This window comes from Salvelinus alpinus, chromosome 17 (assembly GCF_045679555.1).
Source record: "Salvelinus alpinus chromosome 17, SLU_Salpinus.1, whole genome shotgun sequence".
Lineage (NCBI taxonomy): Eukaryota > Metazoa > Chordata > Actinopteri > Salmoniformes > Salmonidae > Salvelinus > Salvelinus alpinus.
In genome coordinates, this window is record NC_092102.1 from 11,036,247 (window position 1) to 11,054,917 (window position 18,671).

Sequence of the window (18,671 nt, forward strand, 5' to 3'; positions counted from 1 at the left end):
AAAAGTATGTGGACATCCCTTCAAATTAGTGGATTTGGCTATTTCAGCCACACCCATTGCTGACAGGTGTATAAAATCGAGCACACAGCCATGAAATCTCCATAGACAGACATTGGCAGTAGAAGGGCCTTACTGAAGAGCTCTGTGACTTTCAACGTAGCACCATCATAGGATGCCACCTTTCCAACAAGTCAGTTCGTCACATTTCTGCACTGCTAGAGCTGCCCCGGTCAACTGTAAGTGCTGTTATTGTGAAGTGGAAATGTCTAGGACCAACAGCGGCTCAACCGTTAAGTGGTAGGCCACACAAGCTCACAGAACGGGACTGCTGTGTGCTGAAGAGCGTAGTGCGTAAAAATCATCTGTCCTTGGTTTCAACACTCACTACCGAGTTCCAAACTGACTCTGGAAGCAACGTCAGCACAAGAACTGTTCATCTGGATATGATATGGGTTTCTATGGCCGAGCACCCTAAGATCACAAAGCACAATGCCAAGCATCGGCTGGAGTTGTGTAAAGCTCACCGCCCTTGGGCTCTGAAGCAGTGGAAATGCGTTCTCTGGACTGATGAATCACGCTTCACCAGCTGTCAATCTGACGGATGAATCTGAGTTTGGAGGATGCCTGGAGAACACTACCTGCTCCAATGAATAGTTCCAACTGTAAAGTTTGGTGGAGGAGGAAAAAGGGTCTGGGGCTGTTTTTCATGGTTCAGGCTAGGCCCCTTAGTACTAGTGAAGGGAAACCTTAATGCTACAGTATACAATGACATTCTAGACGATTCTGTGCTTCCAACTTTGTGGCAACAGTTTGGGGAAGGCCCTTTCTTGTTTCAGCATGACAATGCCCCTGTGCACAAAGCGAGGTCCATACAGAAATGGTTTGTCGAAATCATTGTGGAAGAACTTGATTGGCCTGATCAGAGCCCTGACCTCAACCCCAACGAACACCTTTGGGATGAATTGGAACGCCGACTGCGAGCCAGGACTAATCGTCCAACATCAGTGCCCGACCTCACTAATGCTCTTGTGGCTGAATGGAAGCATGTCCCCGCAGAAATGTTACAACATCTAGTGGAAAGACACTTCAGAAGAGTGGAGTCTGTTATACCAGCAAAGGAGGGACCAACTCCATATTAATTTCCATGATTTTGGAATGAGATGTTCGACGTGCAAGTGTCCACAGACTTTTGGTCATGTAGTGTAACTTTTGTTTGTTCGTGTGTTTGTGTGTGTGTGTGTGCGCACACACGTGTGTCTGTGCGTGCGCAAGTATGTGCGCGTGTCTCTGTGCCTGTGTTCTGTTCTTGTCTACCTCTCCACTTGTTACCCTATGTATGCTCATGTTTAGGTTTCTGCCAGTGCACAGGTTAGCCTACACTACAATATATAGCATTTTTATTTTACCTTTATTTCAACAGGAAGTCCCATTGAGACCGCAGTCGCTTTTACAAGGGAGCCCTGCATTTTACACTTTAAACATTTTTAGAATACAAGCAACAGTTAAAATACACAAAAATAAAAATAAATAAAAAAATGAAATCAAGGAAAACATCAACATATCTCAGCTACCAGGTCTTCAGTCAATACCCTAAACTGCCTAAACGGCACCAGAACATCCCATTTCAACGAGTTGTACAGATTGTTCCAGCAGTGGGGCACATCAAAACTTAAAGCGCATCTACCCAATTCGGGGAAGTCCTGATGAACCTCAAGAGTTAAACAACCCTGCGAAAGTGTTTTGTGACTCGTGTCTTTATACTTCAACAACGACGTGAGGTATGTTGGAAGCTTGTGCAGAAGTTGTAAACAAAGAGGAAGTAATGAAGTTACCAACAGGACTAACCTTTTGATACAGGATGCAGTGATGTGTATTTAAACTGTCACCAGTGATAAAGCGAAGGGCTCTATGGTAGACCGCATCCAAAGGTTTAAGAGTAGTGGCTGCTGTATTCCGATAAGTGGTGTTACAAATGTCAAGAACTGGCAGGAAATTTGACTGTACAATCTGCTGTTTCCTGCTATTTAGGGAGAGGCAAGACCTGTTTCTAAAAAAAGAAGCCCACTTGAAATCGTTTTAACCAAATCATATGAGCTTACAGTTTCACCTAATATCCCCTCTAAAGTGACTGGCTAATTGTAGTTTGCTCATTAATTTGATACGATGCTGTTCATTTCTAAGGAAGTGTTTCCTCAGACACGGGTTAATAGGTGGGCTGTCAGAGGCCACAGTGAGAGGATGAGGGAAGACGGTGTGGGTGGTACACATTTTCCAGGGGTGTGAGCAAGTTTTATATACATGTACCCATGCACACACACATGTGGGCTCTTTTACTCACATGCTCACACACTTTCTCTGATGTACACACACATCTTCGTCACACTGTCAAACCAACAGATACTCAAGTTCATGAAGAGGCACACACACAGATGCATGCACCCTCACACACGTAAGATACTTGCAAACATAAACATATAGGCCAAGACTCACTGCGTATAAACAGTATTTATTATGACGCTATTTTACATTTCCTATCCCCTATTGTGGGCTGACTAGACCATGTTATACAAAAGACCAGGTCAATGACACTTTTGTTATACTATGGCAGTATTTTAAAATTTGATTCCTATATATGCCTCAATCTTTTCTAGAGCATACTGTATGTTGCTCTACTATCGTCTTGGCATTGGTTGTAAAATAAAGGCCATGTTGAGTTAACTCCAAACTCTATCTGTAAGTATTGTGAAATTATTATTTTTACATTGCAAGTGAGTTGAAAGTTAAGGTTAAGATTGGTCATAGTGGCCAAATCAAATTGCGACTAATGTCTAAAAAGGCGTCATGCCTATAGGGGGAACAGGGGCACGTGCCCTCTCAGATTAGTCCTGTTAAAAATAAAGACATGCTTGCCCAGAAACAGTGCATTCGGAAAGTATTCAGACCCCTTAACTTTTTCACAAAAAAATTACATTACAGCCTTATTCTAAAATGGATTTACTCATCAATCTACACATGATACCCCATAATGACAAAGCAAAACACGCATTGATAAATGTTATAAAAAACAGAAATATCTTATTTACATAAGTATTCAGCCCCTTTGCTACAAGACTCAAAATTGAGCTCAGGTCCATCCTGTTTCCATTGATCATCCTTGAGATGTTTCTACAACTTGATTGGAGTCCACCTGTGGTAAATTCAATTGATTGGACATGATTTGGAAAGGCGCACGCCTGTCTATATAAGGTTCCACAGTTGACTGTGCGTGTCAGAGCAAAAACCAAGCCATGAGGTCGAAGGAATTGTCTGTAGAGCTCCGAGACAGGATTGTGTCGAGGCACAGATCTGGGGAAGGATACCAAAATATTTCTGCAGGATTGAAGTAGCCCAAGAACACAGTGGCCTCCATCATTCTTAAATGGAAGTAGTTTGGAACCACCAAGACTCTTCCTAGAGCTGGCTGCCGGGCCACACTGAGCAATCGGGAGAGAATGGACTTGGTCAGGGAGGTGACCAAGAACCTGATGGTCACTGACAGAGCTCCAGAGTTCTTCTGTGGAGATGGGAGAATCTTCCAGAAGGACAACCATCTCTGCAGCACTCCACCAATCAGGCCTTTATGGTAGAGTGGGCAGACGGAAGCCACTCCTCAGTAAAAGGAACATGACAGCCCACTTGGAGTTTGCCAAAAGGCACCTGAAGACTCTCACACCATGAGAAACAAGATTCTCTGGTCTGATGAAACCAAGATTCAACTCTTTAGCCTGAATGCCAAGCGTCACGTCTGGAGGAAACCTGGCACCATCCCTACTGTGAAGCATGGTGGTGGCAGCATCATGCTGTGGGGATGTTTTACTGGGAGACTAGTCAGGATTGAGGGAAAGATGAATGGAGCAAAGTACAGAGAGATCCTTGATGAAAACCTACTCCAGAGCTCTCAGGAGCTCAGACTGGGGCGAAGGTTCACCTTACAACAGGACAACGACCCTAAGCACACACCCAAGATAACGCAGGAGTGACTTTGGGACAAGTCTCTGAATATCCTTGAGTGGCCCAGCCAGAGCCCAGTCTAGAAACCTGACAGAGGATCTGAGAGGATCTGCAGAGAAGAGTGGGAGAAACTCCCCAAATACAAGTGTGCCAAGCTTTTAGCGCCATATCCAAGAAAACTTGAGGCTGTAATTGCTGCCAAAGTTGCTTCAACAAAGCACTGAGTAAAAAGTCAGAATACTTTTTTTTCGATAAATGTGCTTTGTCATTATGGGATGTTGTGTGTAGATTGATGAGGGAAAAAAATATTTATTCCATTTTAAAATAAGGCTGTAACGTAACAAAATTTGTAAAAACTCAAGGGGTCTGAATACTTTCTGAATGCACTGTAGGTTCCCAATCTCCCATCCTCATAACTAGCTACATGTACCAAGAAGCCATTTCAGGCTATCAATCAAATTATAGTAGGTAGCTTGTCTAACTATCTAAGCTGGCATGCCTGCTGGCAAGTTTGGTAGACTTTAGAAAAGCAAGCAATAATTAAATGTACTGAATAAGAATCACATTCCTTTCAATTTACCCAGATTTTAGCAGCGATGCAGAGAAGCGTATATATTTTATTTTAAAAAAGAACCACAAGTCAGGAGGACAGCTCAAGAAGTATGCTTAGATATGGAGGAAAATAGACATATTTCTTTACACCAAATTAATCATCATGATTATGACTCTAGATTGCAGTAAAAAGCTGTTTCAGGTGTTTGAAAAATGATAAATTCTCTGGACGGGGGGCTGAGCCCCACTTCGGACCACCCCCCAGTCATCCTCACGTACTTTGTGCCGCATCTGATTTTTGGGGTGCATGACGACCCTGCTAAAAACTGATTCAACCTTTCTTTCAACTATTGACCTGTTAGCATTGCTTGATTGGGAGATTGTGCATCGCATCGACGTCCAGATTTTTATTCTATTGTACGCTCTCGCAGTGAAAACAAGACCTTATTAAGCACCACCCCACCTAACCTCATTCCACAGTGCCTTTGTCTTCAATCTCTCTTTCAATATCTCTGTTGTTCAAATTCGGCTGTGTTCTAGTGGTTTGACTGCAACAGAAAGTGGAGGGATGAAAATCATCTCAGCTGGCTGCCATTTTCTTTTTTTTACCACCCATACATATTTGCAGTGAAAACAGGCCTCCATAGATTGTCAAAGTTGAATCCATCCTTCTTTTGCTCTTCATATTAGAATATATATATATATCTATATATTATAATAATAGCACTCTACTATGAATTAGGACTACATTGATTCCTGAACCAAATAACAATACCAATGGAACATATTCTCTCTGACTCGCTGTATTTATTGTTATAGAGTTGAATCTTGTTGTCTTTAAGTGTTTTGTAGCATTAGGCCTACCTTGCTTAATGGTAGAAGTTAGGCCCTAAGGTAAGCTAATGAGACTGGCAAACAGGGAGTATTTCATGAACATTTATAGTGGGATTCATTCAGGTGTAATGCCACAGAGTTTGACACTCACCCGTCTAGCTCGTGTGGACTGCTAGCTGTAGAGATGATCATATCTGTAATATAGAGCTGTGTACTATGTATAGATAAAGACATATTTGCATCTGCAGATGAATTATGTGGTAGAGAGGGAGAAAACAAAAGGTGGATGTGAGGCACTAGTGGTGGATGTTAACTAGCACTGCTGCAGCAGCTCTGTCTGTGTAGTTGGGATCAAGCAGTCAGAACCAGGAAGAGGCCCTGTTTCCCCTTATCTAACGACAACAGAGCACATGTTGCCATGGCCACAGGCTGCTCTCTTTATGGGCTTGTGTGTGTGTGTGTGTGTGTGTGTGTGTGTGTGTGTGTGTGTGTGTGTGTGTGTGTGTGTGTGTGTGTGTGTGTGTGTGTGTGTGTGTGTGTGTGTGTGTGTGTGTGTGTGTGTGTGTGTGTGTGTGTGTGTGTGTTCCATGTCCATTGTTTGCTCCGGGTGTGTTAAAACATCAGGATTGTCACTGTAGTAGACACACTTTTCTCTCCTTGTCGCCATTATAACTCTGAGATACATTTTTCTTGTTCTCATTCTCTTCTTTCTCCATTTTCTTTCTTTCTTTCTAAATTAAATTATTTCTTTCTTTCTTTGTGACAGGTTGGGCCCTCACAAAATTCAGTCACACATTGTTTCAGGAATTGTTGAGGTTGAGGTTGGCGAGGACCTTGTTCAGTTAATTGCACAGAAAGAAAAAGGGAGAACGGGGAGATGGAGAAGTAGGGTGCTCAAACAGACATGCATATTGCATGAGTCCCTCTACTGCACCCCTTTCTTCACAGAATGTCTGAGCAGTGCTTGTTAATTCCGCTTGGTGAGATAATTATTTTTAGTGAGAGTTAGTGTACTGTACTGGCGAAAGCTTTTAAAGTCACAAGTATCATACACTTTCTCTTCATAGATTCTCTTATAAATTGACAAAAAATAAATCGCTGTCAAAAGTTTTTCTTTCTACCATGGTACCATGGTATACGGCCAATATAAGCTAATATACAGCTAAGAGCTGTTCTCTGCACGACGCAATGCAGAGTGCTGGAGATACAGCCCTTTGCCGTGGTAAAGCATATTGGCCATATACCACACACCCCAGAGGTGCGTTATTGCTATGTTAAACTGGTTACCAACATAATTAGAAGAGTAAAAAGTACTTTTTTGCCATATCCGTTGCATACGGTCTGATATATCACGGCTTTCAGCCAATCAGCATTCAGGGCTCAAACCACCCAGTTTATAATAATAGATACGCCATATCACTAAGCCTTTTATGGCAAGGCAAGCACTTTGTTGAATCTTGATGTTCAGTTGTAGAACTGTTTATCTGGTTTTACTACTGTATCTAAATTATTTATTTTAACATACAGTACTAGTCAAATATTCGTCAAGTATATAGTCAAGAGTTTGGATACACCTACTCATTCAAGGGTTTATCTTTATTTTGACTATATTCTACATTGTATAATAATAGTGAAGATATCAACACTATGAAATAACGCAAATGGAATCATGTAGTAACCAAAAAAGTGTTAAACAAATCAAAATATATTTATATTTTAGATTCTTCAAAGAAGCCACCCTTTGCGTTAATGACAGCTTTGCACACTCAATTCCACCTCGCAAAGTTAGCATTTTTGATTCATTTAACTTTTCAAAGTATTACCATACAGGACAGCTGCTGTCGCTTGCCTTTCTCTGCCATTTTTCCAATTGTTAACAACGATGACGTATTGGTGGAGAGTCGACTCCAAAATTATTGATTCCTCGACTCCTTGCATGTCGACTCCCGGTGTCGACTCCCATTTGTGAGTGTCAAGACTCCAAAGATTCAGTATTTTTGGAATGGAGGAGACTGATTAGTTGCTGTACTTCCTAGAACACAAACACTTGCATCTTTCAGTATAGGCGCAGTATAGGCAGGTCGGCCACCAGGCAGACAGTCAGAACCGTGCACTAGGCCTATCTATCGGCAATCAAAAGCTGTATCACGCAAATGGAATGCTGTATTTCACAATTTCTTGGCTTGCAATGTCTTGCGACTTCAGTAAAGCAGGGCCTACAGTATCATCAATGAATAGGCTAGGATATTGAAATGAGCGAGATGCAAGACTTCGCTCTCACACAGTTACTCTATTGAGCCAGTATGTTGCTTACTTTCTGCGTCAACATAAAACATTTAATTAAAAAACTGTTAGAAATACTCTTGCTCTTTGCTAAGAAGCTATTGTTGTTTCTTTTTGACCATTTTAATTGAAACACAATCACAGTAAGGTACTTAATTGTTACCCAGAAATGATTTGATATTGAGATAAAAACAGCTGCATTGGACCTTCACATTTTTTCCTTCAGTTCTTCAGTCCCATTTGGTGCCTAGTGAATAGAACCCAATGGAGTGGTCTAATTGATCAGCCTGTTTGTTTTCTTACTGCCGTCCAGCAGTAGGCCTATGCTGCAAGCTAAAATGTGAAGTCAGGCCTATGTAAGGTGTTTGAAGTGTTTTAACTTTGGCTAGCCCACCAAGGGGAATGGATTCTTTAGTATAATGGTGGGATAGCAGACATGGGTACACATTTGAAATCTTCAAATACTTTGAGTGTTTGCTGTAACCTACCAGGGGTACCAGAGTACCAAGGTTAGCACCAGAGATGGAAGAGGAAGCGAGACATCCCACTCCCTAATTTATTTCAAATCAAATCAAATGTTATTTGTCACATACACATGGTTAGCAGATGTTAATGCGAGTGTAGCGAAATGCTTGTGCTTCTAGTTCCGACAATGCAGTAATAACCAACGAGTAATCTAACATAACAACTACTACCTTATACACACAAGTGTAAAGGGATAAAGAATATGTACATAAAGATATATGAATGAGTGATGGTACAGAACGGCATAGGCAAGATGCAGTAGATGGTATAGAGTACAGTATATACATATGAGATGAGTAATGTTGGGTATATAAACATAAAGTGGCATAGTTTAAAGTGGCTAGTGATAGATGTATTACATAAAGATGGCAAGATGCAGTAGATGATATAGAGTACAGTATATACATATGAGATGAGTAATGTAGGGTATGGGTAAACATTATATTAAGTGGCATTGTTTAAAGTGGCTAGTGGTACATTTATACATACATTTCCATCAATTCCCATTATTAAAGTGGCTGGAGTTGAGTCAGTATGTTGGCAGCGGCCACTAAATGTTAGTGGTGGCTGTTTAACAGTCTGATGGCCTTGAGATAGAAGCTGTTTTTCAGTCTCTCGGTCCCTGCTTTGATGCACCTGTACTGACCTCGCCTTCTGGATGATAGCGGGGTGAACAGACAGTGGCTCGGGTGGTTATTGTAATTGATGATCTTTATGGCCTTCCTGTGACATCGGGTGGTGTAGGTGTCCTGGAGGGCAGGTAGTTTGCCCCCGGTGATGTGTTGTGCAGACCTCACTACCCTCTGGAGAGCCTTACGGTTGTGGGCGGAGCAGTTGCCGTACCAGGCGGTGATACAGCCCGACAGGATGCTCTTGATTGTGCATCTGTAGAAGTTTGTGAGTGCTTTTGGTGACAAGCCGAATTTCTTCAGCCTCCTGAGGTTGAAGAGGCGCTGCTGCGCCTTCTTCACAACGCTGTCTGTGTGGGTGGACCAATTCAGTTTGTCCGTGATGTGTACACCGAGGAACTTAAAACTTACTACTATCTCCACTACTGTCCCGTCGATGTGGATAGGGGGGTGCTCCCTCTGCTGTTTCCTGAAGTCCACAATCATCTCCTTTGTTTTGTTGACGTTGAGTGTGAGGTTATTTTCCTGACACCACACTCCGAGGGCCCTCACCTCCTCCCTGTAGGCCGTCTCGTCGTTGTTGGTAATCAAGCCTACCACTGTAGTGTCGTCCACAAACTTGATGATTGAGTTGGAGGCGTGCATGGCCACGCAGTCGTGGGTGAACAGGGAGTACAGGAGAGGGCTCAGAACGCACCCTTGTGGGGCCCCAGTGTTGAGGATCAGCGGGGTGGAGATGTTGTTACCTACCCTCAGGTTACCCTCAGGTTCTGGTTACGTTACAGTCAATGAACTAAGCAGACCAGACCCAACTGCTAATGCATTGTTGCCTATGGGAGAACCACCCCATTAAGCAGACCGGAACTGACCATTTTTTTAAATGGTTAAAAGCTTTTTAAACATAGTGGGATATCTTAATTTATCCACGATCTTTGTTAGTACTTTTACAGCTACACGTTTGGTTCCATTGCGCCAGGCCAGCTCAATCAAACCCTTATAAAGTATTTGAAATAATTTAAAATAGTATTTGAACCCAGGTGTGTGGGATAGTTGTATTGATGTGCAAGAGGAAATAAGGACATACAGCTCCCCAGATGTTCCATAGTAGCATGGTAGCATTATGGTAGTCATATTACCCCATCCATCAAAGGGTTTCTTCAATGCAGCCTGTAATTTTCAAATCCAGCATTGAACAATCCGGCAAGCCAAGATGAAAAGACAGCAACATTGTATTCTACCATTAGCACTCTGTAAATATTACATGTATTCCCTAGATACGCTAGTTAGCATTACTTCCACCTTGTGGGTTCATTATTTTTGAAGAGCCATGTTCGTCGATGATGGCAAGGCCTGACCTAGTTCTGGGCCATCACCCCCCCCCCCCCCTCTCCCTCACACACTCTCTCTCTCTCTCTGTCTCTCACACTCTCCCTCTTTCTCCCTGTCTCTCTTTCTCTCCACCGCGTTTCACACTGTGAAACATTGCGAGAGGTGGTCCCTGCTGAACAATTACCATGCAAAGCAATCCAAATAGAGATGTTTGCCGAAAACAACATGTGTGTAATTACTGCTTAATGACTCCCTTGTCTAGTCAGAATGCACAATTAGACCGGCAATGGGGAAGCACTGCCAGTGCCCACTGGAGAGAGAGAGACAGAGAGAAAGATAGAGAGAGGCAGAGACCGAGGTAGGTAGAGAGAGGCAGGGAGAGAGACAGGCAAAGAGAGAGAGAGAGAGAATGGAGGGAGAGGCAAAGAGGATGGTTTCTGCAGTGAATGTGGAGTAATGGCTGCACTGATAGCATTCAGCCGAGGATAAATTGGCATTTTAAATGGGAGAGCCAGTGCAAGGAGAGCTATAGCAGAGCATAGGAAAAGGCTTACATTGGAATATATGAGCAGCCATGTTGAATTACAAAATGTCTGACCTTTATCTGTTGTCTTGGGGGTTGATTGGTATTTGGATGGTTTCAATTTGAACGTCAGATTTTCATCCCACCTCAGTGTTGAAAAGACAAGACTGTGACATGAAATAAACACTTTAATTCTTTATCCATTTTGTTTAATGGCATAGCTTTAAAACAAGAGGATATAATATAAAAAAAATTGTGTATTTGTTGACTGTACAATGAGACCCAGAAGAGAGTCTGTTCCAACCTTACCTCTTTATCTTACTTTATCTAAATGCTGACATGACAGTGGTTTTTGATACATTAAATTAAATACAGTAGTCCAAATACAGAATGTGGACGTGCTGTAGAGGCTTTCATATGAAACAATTATATCACCCTGTACCACTCATTGATCAAGTTGTTGTTCACAAATGTGGTGATATGCCTATGATCTCACAAAGCTAAATGTCTGACAATATATTACTAATTCAAAGCAAACAGAATGTTGATGCTCAGCATTTAAACTATGCGTATATAAACTGAACAAAAACATAAACGCAACATGTAAAGTGTTGGTCCCATGTTTCATGAGCTGAAATAAACGAAATCTCTGAAATATTCCATATACACAAAAATCTTATTTCTCTCAAATTTTGTGCACAATTTTGTTTACATCCCTGTTTGTGAGCATGTCTCATTTTCCAAGATAAGCCATCCACCTGACAGGTAAAGCATATTAAGAAGCTGATTAAACAGCATGATCATTACCCAGGTGCACCTTGTGCTACTCTAAAATATGCAGTTTTGTCACACAACAAAATGCCACAGATGTCTCAAGTTTTGAGGGAGCGTGCAATTGGCATGGTGACTCTAGGAATGTCCACCAGAGCTTTTACCAGAGAATTTAATGTTAATTTCTCTACCATAAGCCGCCTCCAACGTCATTTTAGAGAATTGGGCAATGCATCCAACCGGCTTTACAACCGTAGACCAAGTGTATGGCATTGTGTGGGTAAGGGGTTTGCTGATGTCAACGTTGTGAACCAAGTGCCCCGTGGTGGTAGTGGGGTTATGTTATGTTATGGGCAGGCATAAGCTATGGACAATGAACACAATTGCATTTTATCGACGGCAATTTGAATGCACAGAAGTACATTGACAAGATCGTGAGGGACATTTTTTTAAGGTATCTGTGACCAAAATATGCATATCTGTATTCCCATTCATGTGAAATCCATAGATTAGGGCCTAATGAATATATTTAAATTGACTGATTCCCTTATATGAACTGTAACTCATTAAAATCTTTGAAATTGTTGCATGTTGCATTTATATTTTTGTTCAGAATAGTTATCTTTAAGTAGCATAGTTGTCCCCCCCAAAAAAATATTGTAAGTGTGTTTTGCGGTGGTAAAACGTGTTGAATATATTCTTGGAGACAGTTGTACAACTGAATGCCTCCAACTGAAATGTGTCTTCTGCATTTAACCCAACCCCTCTGAAACTGAGGTGTCATTGAGACGGCTTATTTATGTGTCTGGGTGGTGAATCTATAGTTAGGAATAGTAAAGCATTCGTTAGAATAAGCAAGTAGATCCTCACAAGGTTTCCTTTGAATGCATCATTAACCAACCATTGCCTCGGGTCACTGCTCATTCCCCAGTCATTACTAGCTAATACTAATAATCTGGGGTAATTTGTGAATCTCTCTCTTTCTCTGCCTCTCTTTATCTCTCTTTATATCTCTCTCTCTCTCTCTCTCCCTCTTTTTAATGTCTTCCATTGTGGATATTTTCTTTCACCCTCAGGGATTGTATCCATTAGACCTCTCGGGTTATAATTTCTTAGCCAATCACAGTGGCCCATCTGTGTTCACTGATATTCTACCTGTGTTTATCTAGATAAAAAACCTTCAATCCATTTCTTCTGGATCGGAAAAGACCACCCATTAAATCCCCCTGTATCTCCCCATCTGTGGAATTTGAAATAGAATGCTGTTTGATCATGTTTTCATTGCCGTCTGTCTGTTCCCCTTCCTAAACCCACAGAGCTAGGTGATGTGGCCCACGCTATGCAGATAATTACTTTTGTCAACAAACAAGAAAACATTGTCTCTCCTTCATGCCTTTAAATAATTCCATAGCGGTTTGAGAGCTGGTATTGATATATGTCAATGAATGTTCTGTATTACCCGATGCACGGTGAGGGCACTGTCAAGGTTAATCCCATTTGCCGTATAAACTGCTTCATGACAGATCTGAGTGCTACGGAGAGTCCAAGGTTGTATGGCAATATATTGCTTTCTGTTGGGCCATAACATTTTTTTCTCCATCACAATGGCTTCATGAAATTCTCTTGTAGTATCTTCAGTTTGGGCTTTGTGAATTTTCCTCATTCTTAAGAAATTAGTTTTAAGATGTTAGATGACTATCAGGCAAGAAGATTCCAACTGAAAAGTGGTACTCCTCATGAATTTCTGTGTTGCTTCAAATCTGGGCCTGATTCATAAAGCATTTAAGAGTAGGATTGCTGATCTAGGATCAGGTCCCACCAGTCCATGTAACCTTTTTAACTGGTCTTAAATCAGTACTGGGACACTTGATATGGCCCCTGAGTCCTCAAAGGGGCCTCTGTCTGAGTAGGAATCTTTCCTAAATAGTGGCCCATCTGTAAGTCAAGCTAACCATAGCAATGTAGCTAAAACAGCATAGCACTGTAGTTTGTCTAGTTTCAGGGCCATGTCATAAAACAGTTCAGCCAAACAATCTGATTGGAGCACAGCCATGCTAAAACCACAGTAAAGGCACGCCCCCTCATTTATTCGTGTTTAGCATTAGGGTTAGCATCAAGTCTTCTCTTCTCTTAGCATACTCCTCATTGCTTATACCTCATGTGAGAGACATGGCATCCCTTCCCTTCAACAGCCAAATACTCACACACACACACACACACACACACACACACACACACACACACACACACACACACACACACACACACACACACACACACACACACACACACACACACACACACACACACACACACACACACACACACACACACACACACAGGGTATTCTCGACCCCACAGGGGAAAGCCCATCGCTCGTCACTTGGCTCAACTAGCCTAATTACCGCCCACTGATGAACTGTAATTACCGACACTGCCACAACGAGGTTTAGAGAATGTGACAAAGTAATTAGACTCACGCTTCAGGCCACCCGTAGAGCCATCACTACTTCTCTCGTTCTTTCTCTGGCTTTCCTTCTCTCTCTCTCTCTCTCTCTCTCTCTCTCTCTCTCTCTCTCTGTCTCTGTCTCTGTCTCTGTCTCTGTCTCTGTCTCTGTCTCTCTCTCTCTCTCTGTCTCTCTCTGTCTGTCTGTCTCTCTCTCTCTCTCTCTTTCTCTCTCTCTCTCTCTCTCTCTCTCTTTCTCACTCACTCTCTCTCCCTCTCCCTCTCTGTATTTAGAACTCTTATTCACATAATATTTGTTTTCTTTCTATTTCTGTTTACAGTTTGATGGTGACAACATGTACATGAATGACAATAACCAGGAGTTTCGGTCACCAAGCCAGGTGAGTAGGCCGGTTCACCAACTAATATTGAAGTTTGAACAAACAGGTTCTACCTTATGGTCAAATGCCATTCTATCTGTGGCGGCTGCATCAGATAAACTGAAGTATTTCAATGTCTAATAGCAAAGAATGAAAAGCAAAAACAATTGAACAATGTTGCTTCAGAGCTACGACCCTTCTGGCCATCCACATGTTGTAGTTTTCTCTTCTTCTATACGTTTGACAGTAAACTATTCCTAACATGGAGAGTAACTTCCCATGCTTATTTATTGACTAGTTATTATGGAGTTCCCAAAACCCACAGCTGTGTTACCTAGTCCAGGCAAGGTAAGGTGTGGATTTGTTTTTACCAAAACAGTTTTCACTGACTTACTTGTCTCAAACCCTTTTGTTCCATTGAGAGCATAGGCCATCCACAAACTTCCTCCAGACTTGGTGTTTTGAGGTTTTACAGTGTTAAAAGGTGTTATAAGGTGTTGTTTGATTTGTGTCTAACTAGCCTGTTGGGAGCTTCGGAGTGTAGCTAAGATAGGAGCTGACCCGGCACTCACTCCAGTGGACTGGAGGGAGGGGAGCAGAGTACTCACTGCTAGAGTTGGAACACATGGGAGGATTTGTTGATACAGCGGCAAACCTTGATGCTTTAACAAAACATGACAAGGTTACAGCTCCTCATCAATTAGCACTTGCCAACAGAGAGGGAGGGGGAGAGAGAAGGGGGAGGGAGGGAGGCAGGGAGAGGAAGAGGGAGAGAGAACGAGGGAGCATGAGTGCAAAGTGCAGAAGTCAAAAGGCTGAGTAGAGCTCCCCTAAACCTTTCCTAATAAGATTGTATTGTCTTTGATGTCTGGATTGACTCCATATAATGAGGGGTCGAGCGATAGATTTAGCAGTTTATTGGCTGCTCATGGCTCATTGCAGAATCACAAGGTCTACCGTGTTGGCTTCTCTGACGACATCACTGGACACACATTGGTTGCTTTAATTGGGCAAACTGTCAAGCACTGTCGTCCATCAGGCTGGTGATATGTCAATCAACACCTACTTTACGTGATCAAAGGTCTCAACTGACATCTCTTTGAACTTAAGACTTCGTGGCTTTCCCAAACATGGAATCTAGAGCTGAGTTTATGAAAGTTGCCCATTCCCAATACTCTTCAGAGCATACTGCCTCGAGGCCTAGCCTACCTCTCATCTGAAAATAATTCAAAGATTCCACATGCTTATGACATCTGTATTTTCCCTCCGTTCCACACAGAAATCATTACAGATACTAAATGCATGTGCTTGGAAGATGAGGCAATTATTGCGTAATTGACATCTAATTACGTACATTAGATGTGCATTTACTTGCTGTATATAATCATGGCCTTTGAAGATGAATGAGACAAACTGGGGCTTCTTGTACTGGATCTTCGCTGCGTTCATTTCTGTGATGGTGAATAGCCATTGATGTTAGTGTTTCCCCTATATGCATTTAGCAGCGGTGCACCGCCCAATTGTTTTTCTATATTTTGTTTTAATATAATGTAGATGTATAGATGTACAGTGCCTTCAGAATGTATTCACACATCTTGAATTTTTTCACATTTTGTTGTGTTACCGCCTGCATTTAAAATTGATAAAATTGAGATTTTGTGTCACTGGCCTACAAACAATACCCCATAATGTCAAAGTGGAATTATGTTTTTAGACATTTTTACAAATTAATACAAAATTAAAAGCTGAAAGGTCTTGAGTCAACAAGCATTCAACCACTTAGTTATGGTAAGTCTAAATAAGTTAAGGAGCTAAAATGTGCTTAACAAGTCAAGTAATATGTTGCATGGGCTTACTCTGTATGCAATAATAGTGTTTCACATTATTTATTAATGACTACCTCATCTCTGTACCCCAAACATACAATTATCTGTAAGTCTCTAAGTCAAGCAGTGAATTACAAACACAGATTCAACCACAAAGACCAGAGAGTTTTTCCAGTGCCTCGCAAAGAAGTATAGGTAGATTGGTAATAAAAAAATAAAAAACAGATATTGAATATCCCTTTGAGCATGGTGAAGTTATTAATTACACTTTGGATGGTCAATACACCCAGTCACTACAAAGATACAGGCGTCCTTCTTAACTCAGTTGCCGGAAAGGAAGGAAACCGCTCAGGGATTTCACCATGAGGCCAATGGTGACTTTAACACATTTACAGAGTTTAATGGCTGCGATCGGAGAAAACTGAGGATAGATCAACAACATTGTAGTTACTCCTGTCACGCCCTGACCTTAGAGAGCCTTTTAATTTCTTTATTTGGTTAGGTCGGGGTGTGATTAGGGTGGGCATTCTAGTTTTTCTATTTCTTTGTTGGCCGGGTATGGTTCCCAATCAGATGCAGCTGTCTATCGCTGTCTCTGATTGGGGATCATACTTAGGCAGCCTTTTTTTCACCTTTAGTTTGTGGGATTTTGTTTGTGTGTAGCTGCGTTCTGCACTGCATGTAGCTTCACGTTCGGTTGTGGTTTATAGTTTTTTTCGTGTTCATCAAATAAAATGTAGTACGCTTACCACGCTGCACCTTGGTCTGATTCTTCCGTCAACGAACGTGACACCTCCATAATACTAACCTAAATAACAGCGTGAAAAGAAGGAAGCATGTACAGAATAAAAATATTCCAGAACATGCATCCTGTTTGCAATAGGGCACTAAAGTAAAACTGCAACAAATGTGGCAAAGAAATTAACTTCATGTCCTGAATACAAAGTGTTATGTTTGGGGCAAATCCAGCACAATACATAACTGAGCAGCACTCTTCATATTTTCAAGCATGGTGGTGGCTGCATCATGTGCTGGGTATGCTAGTCATCGGTAAGGACTAGGGAGTTTTAGGATAAAAAGAAACTGAATAGAGCAAAGCAAAGACAAAATCCTAGAAGAAAATCTGGTGCAGTCTGCTTTCCAGCAGACACTGGGAGACAAATTCCCCTTTCAGCAGAACAATAACCTAAAACACAAGGCCAAATATACACTTGAGTCACTTACCAAGATGACATTGAATATTCCTGAGTGACCTAGTTAAAGTTTTGACTTAAATCGCAAGACTTGAAAATGGCTGTCTAGCAATGATCAACAACCAACTTGACAGAGCTTGAAGAATTTTTAAATAATAATGTGCAAATATTGTCCAATCCAGGTGTGCAAAACTCTTAGAGATTTACCCAGAAAGAGTCACAGCTGTATTTGTTGCCAAAGGTGATTCTAACATGTATTGACTGAGGGGGTTGAATATTTATTTAATCAAGATAGTGTTATTTTTTTATATCCTGTATATTTTTTTACAAATGCTATAATTGTTCTTCCACTTTGACATTACAGAGTATTTTGTGTAGATCGTTGGGGGGAAAAAATGACAATTAAATCCATTTTAATCCCACCTTGTAGTACAACAAAATGTGGAAAAAGTCAAGTGGTGTGAATACTTTCTGAAGGCACTGTACGCATGCCCCAGGAAGACACCATCCAACGCCCCCCATGCAGGAAGACCCCAGGAAGACTCCCCCACCCCCTTTGTTGTTGATTAGATCTCTAGGTGCGATCTCTAGGTGATGTCTTGGGGATGATGTCATGTTTTTTTTGTCGTAACATGACATCTGTGGGTTGCAAAATGTATAACTTCAATTGCACTCATGCCAATATACTTTTGATGTCCCACCGGCCCATCAATGTTGTATGTCTGTGGAAAAAAATGTAAAGTATATTATAGAGTTGCCTTTGTGAGTGTCCAGAGCTTCTTGTGTCTAGCTAGCACACTTCAGCACATAGTCAGGAGATTACATTACACATGTAATCTCAGGCCCTTTCAAGAGAAAAAGACGAAATAGAAACAGCTTTCATTGATTCTAAGCTAGCAAACAGGTCTAGTCACTCAGTGGCTTCTTCCAAAAGGTATTCATTTGTTTGTTGTAACAGTACACGGAAAGGAAATATTTTGTTTGTCTGAAATTCTTGTGGGTGACCTACTTTGATCAGTGTTGAATGTGTTTTTCTACTGCATACAAATATAACTAATAATATCAATAATTCACCCTATGGACTTTGATTTGTGTCCCGCGTTTCATTTGAATCTGGGATTTATCTGAAATATAGCCTTTATAAGAGTTTTATAAGCTCTTTCAATTATGCTGATTTATATATTCCTTACCACAAAGCATAACATCTATCATTTGATGTTTTCAATCTGTCATTGAATGCACATTGTTCACAAGCACTCATCTCCAAGTGCAAGAATGTTCATTGCTATACATACATGTAAAGAAAATTTAGTATGCATTGTGTGTTAACATCAACAAACATGGCCACCATATTCTGTGTGGCATCATGGGTAGTGTAGTAGTGTAGTGT

General features: G+C 41.4%; 1 protein-coding gene across 3 annotated transcripts in view; it reads left to right on the forward strand.

Annotated features, from left to right (window-relative positions):
* LOC139542111 (TOX high mobility group box family member 2-like) overlaps nt 1-18,671 on the forward strand; it is a 124,100-nt gene that overhangs the window by 53,977 nt on the left and 51,452 nt on the right. For 2 of the 3 annotated variants that reach the window (XM_071347162.1, XM_071347160.1), the window contains one exon: nt 14,224-14,283. The exons of the other annotated variant lie outside the window; for it this stretch is intronic. In XM_071347162.1, coding sequence (XP_071203263.1) covers nt 14,224-14,283 — 60 coding nt within the window. The remainder of the gene's footprint in view (nt 1-14,223; nt 14,284-18,671) is intronic. 3 annotated transcript variants of the gene reach the window in all.